General features: G+C 49.8%; 1 protein-coding gene across 1 annotated transcript; it reads right to left on the bottom strand.

Moving 5' to 3' along the window:
• Positions 1-439: 439 nt before the first annotated feature.
• On the bottom strand, positions 440-2,556 carry FUT4 (fucosyltransferase 4; the record flags this gene model as incomplete). Its single annotated transcript, XM_041417055.1, has 1 exon — positions 440-2,556. A coding segment is annotated over one exon (975 nt), but the record flags the coding sequence as incomplete, so codon positions are not given.
• Position 2,557: the final 1 nt, after the last annotated feature.

Genomic DNA, 2,557 nt, shown 5'->3' with positions numbered 1-2,557 from the left:
TTCTGTGCCCATGATTTTATTGTGAGTGAAGTCTCTGAGTAACTCCATGGATTAAAAAGCAGCAGAATTAATACCTTATTCACATGGGCAAGTGTCTTGTAGGTTGCCATTTTTTTGCCACCAAACTTCACAGCGGCAAAAGACAGGGAGGCTGAGCTCGGCAAGGATGTGTAATTGTAACTGAATTTTCATTCTGGCTTTGGCTGAGCAAGATCACATGTAACCAAAAAGTAACCACACATCCACTACTAGGATGGCTCCAGCAAAATGTGGGAGTCTGAAAGGGAATAACTATTTTAAGCATTCCTGACAGGCACTGAGCAAGGGAGTTCTACATTAAGAACCTATTTATTGATTAAAAAACTGAGCCACAAAAAGACCTCAAAATGAAAGGAAGAAAAAATAGTAAATCCTTCCCTTTTTATATTCTTTCCTTACATAATCTGTATTTTACTGACAGTGTAGATCTTATTCTCTGAAGTAATTTTCTTTCTGAATGGAAGTGATTTGGGAGTTTGGGGATTTTTTTGGTAATTATTATTTTTAAAACAACAAAACAACATTCTGATTAGTCTGTTCCCCAGCAGAATTTTTTTAAATGCAGGCCAAAAACCAAATGAGTTGCTACGCAACGGCACTGTCTACTGATACTTGAGAAAAAAGTTTGCCTTTCAGTATATATAGTCAATACAGTAAACCCCTGCCATTCTGAGCCTTTGCCTGCATTTTCCTGCATGGCAATAATTTTGCAGAGAAAAACATGCAGATACCTGTAAACATTTTCTAATTCCTGAATAAAGGAAGGGTGGAAATGTTCTGACTTTCTTCCCTACAGTCTGCGTTTTCCTGTACTTAAAGTTCTACTCTACTCTCATACAGGATAAGTATGCCTATGGTTTCAGCAGGTAGCAGAATACTTTACATCACCTGAGCTGTTTGTCCACTCAGATTCAGTCGCCTCCATACACTTTTTCCTAAATGGAACAATTATTTGGTTCAAAGCATTATTAACTGGCTGCTGCAATTTCAAGCACTGCTAAAAGGTGCTACTGTATCATAAGATTCTTACATTCAACACTTGCGGCTCAGAATTTGTAAATAGCTTTCACATGCATAAAAAACAGTTTAAAACATTCATTTTTGTCTTAGTATTACAGAAAACCAGCACTGATCATGTATCTTCTGTGAGCAGAGGAAAGTTTCATGCTCCAGGAAGTTGTCATAGCCGCCAAAATTGGTTTCAGCTGTACAGCTGAGGAATTTGGCATTGGATATTTATGTTGAGCTGTGCAGAAATTTAAAAGTTCTGTAACTGTGCAACTTCTGGAAATTTAACTTTGCTCTTTAGGAATCATCTGGCATAATGTCTCTTTGCGCCTTCATAATTTTCTCTTTAATAAAAATCTTCCTTTTATAGGCTTTTCACAGCTTGTTTTCCTGTACCAGTCTCCTTCTCCAAGTGATGCCAGTCTCCAGTGGCTAATGCCGACTACCTGGGCTAATGATCTCTGTGAGATCCATCCTGCCTGACACCTTGGCGCTTGGCCCAGGCTGTCCAGCACGCCTCATCTTCCAGGAACATCAGCTTTCAAACCAGCTGGCCAGATTTTGAACAGTCTTGATTTGATTCCCAGCTGTCCGAACAGCCTCGCAGACCTTGCAGAAATGCTCATCCCAGAACGAGGTGACGTGGACTTCGTACTTCTTCCTCCAGGCAAAGTACCGCCTGTAGTTGGGTTTGTTTTTATCGAGGAATTTCAGGTAGGTGGCCAGCAGCCGCGGGCTGGGGAAGTCGTCAACGTGGATGAAGGAATCGGGGGGGATGAAGCGCTCGTAGTTGGCCCTGCGGGGTCCGAGGACGACGGGCACGGCCCTGGCGGAGAAAGCGTTTCTCCAGAGCTTTTCGGTGATGTAGTCGGTGTGCTGGGAGTTCTCGAAGGCCAGGTAGAACTTGTAGGCTGAGACGGTCTCCACCAGGCCGCCCTCGGCCAGCGCCAGCCCCCGCGCCCCGTACACGTCGATGGGCAGGTGCTCCTTCAGCTGGCGGTAGTAGCGCACCCGGGCGTGCTCCTCGTTCCAGTTGCTGATGACCCAGGCCACCAGCCGAGTCTTGCGGGGCAGGACGAAGGGCCGGGGCGCCGGCGGGGCGTAGAGATACCCGTAGGGAACGAACACGTCGGAGTCGCGGCGGTAGGACATGGTCCAGTTGAAGAGCCCGGCGAGCCCCCGCAGGCCGGGCGAGTGCGACGGCGACTCGAAGTTCATCCACACCCAGCGCTGGCGCGGGGGCCGCGGCGGGGCCCCTCGGGGCAGCCCCTCGGCGCCGTGCCGCGCCAGGTCGCGGTGGTGGAACAGCACCGCCTGCGCCTCGCCGAGCCGGCTGCGGTCGGCGCTGAGGCGGCAGCCGCTGATGTTGTAGCGCCGCCGGCAGTCGGGCAAGCGCCGCTGGCGGCCGAAGGGCTCCCACCACAGCAGCACGGTCACCGGCTCGTCGTCCGCCCGGGCCGGCTCGGGCAGCGCCGAGTACAGGGCGAGCGCGGCGGCGGCGGCGCCCAGC

The sequence above is a fragment of the Onychostruthus taczanowskii genome, unplaced genomic scaffold (assembly GCF_017590055.1).
Source record: "Onychostruthus taczanowskii isolate IOZ18803 unplaced genomic scaffold, ASM1759005v1 scaffold54, whole genome shotgun sequence".
In the NCBI taxonomy this organism is placed as follows: Eukaryota; Metazoa; Chordata; class Aves; order Passeriformes; family Passeridae; genus Onychostruthus; species Onychostruthus taczanowskii.
Note: the sequence above shows the minus strand (reverse complement) of the source record. Positions and strands in the feature narration are given on the sequence as shown.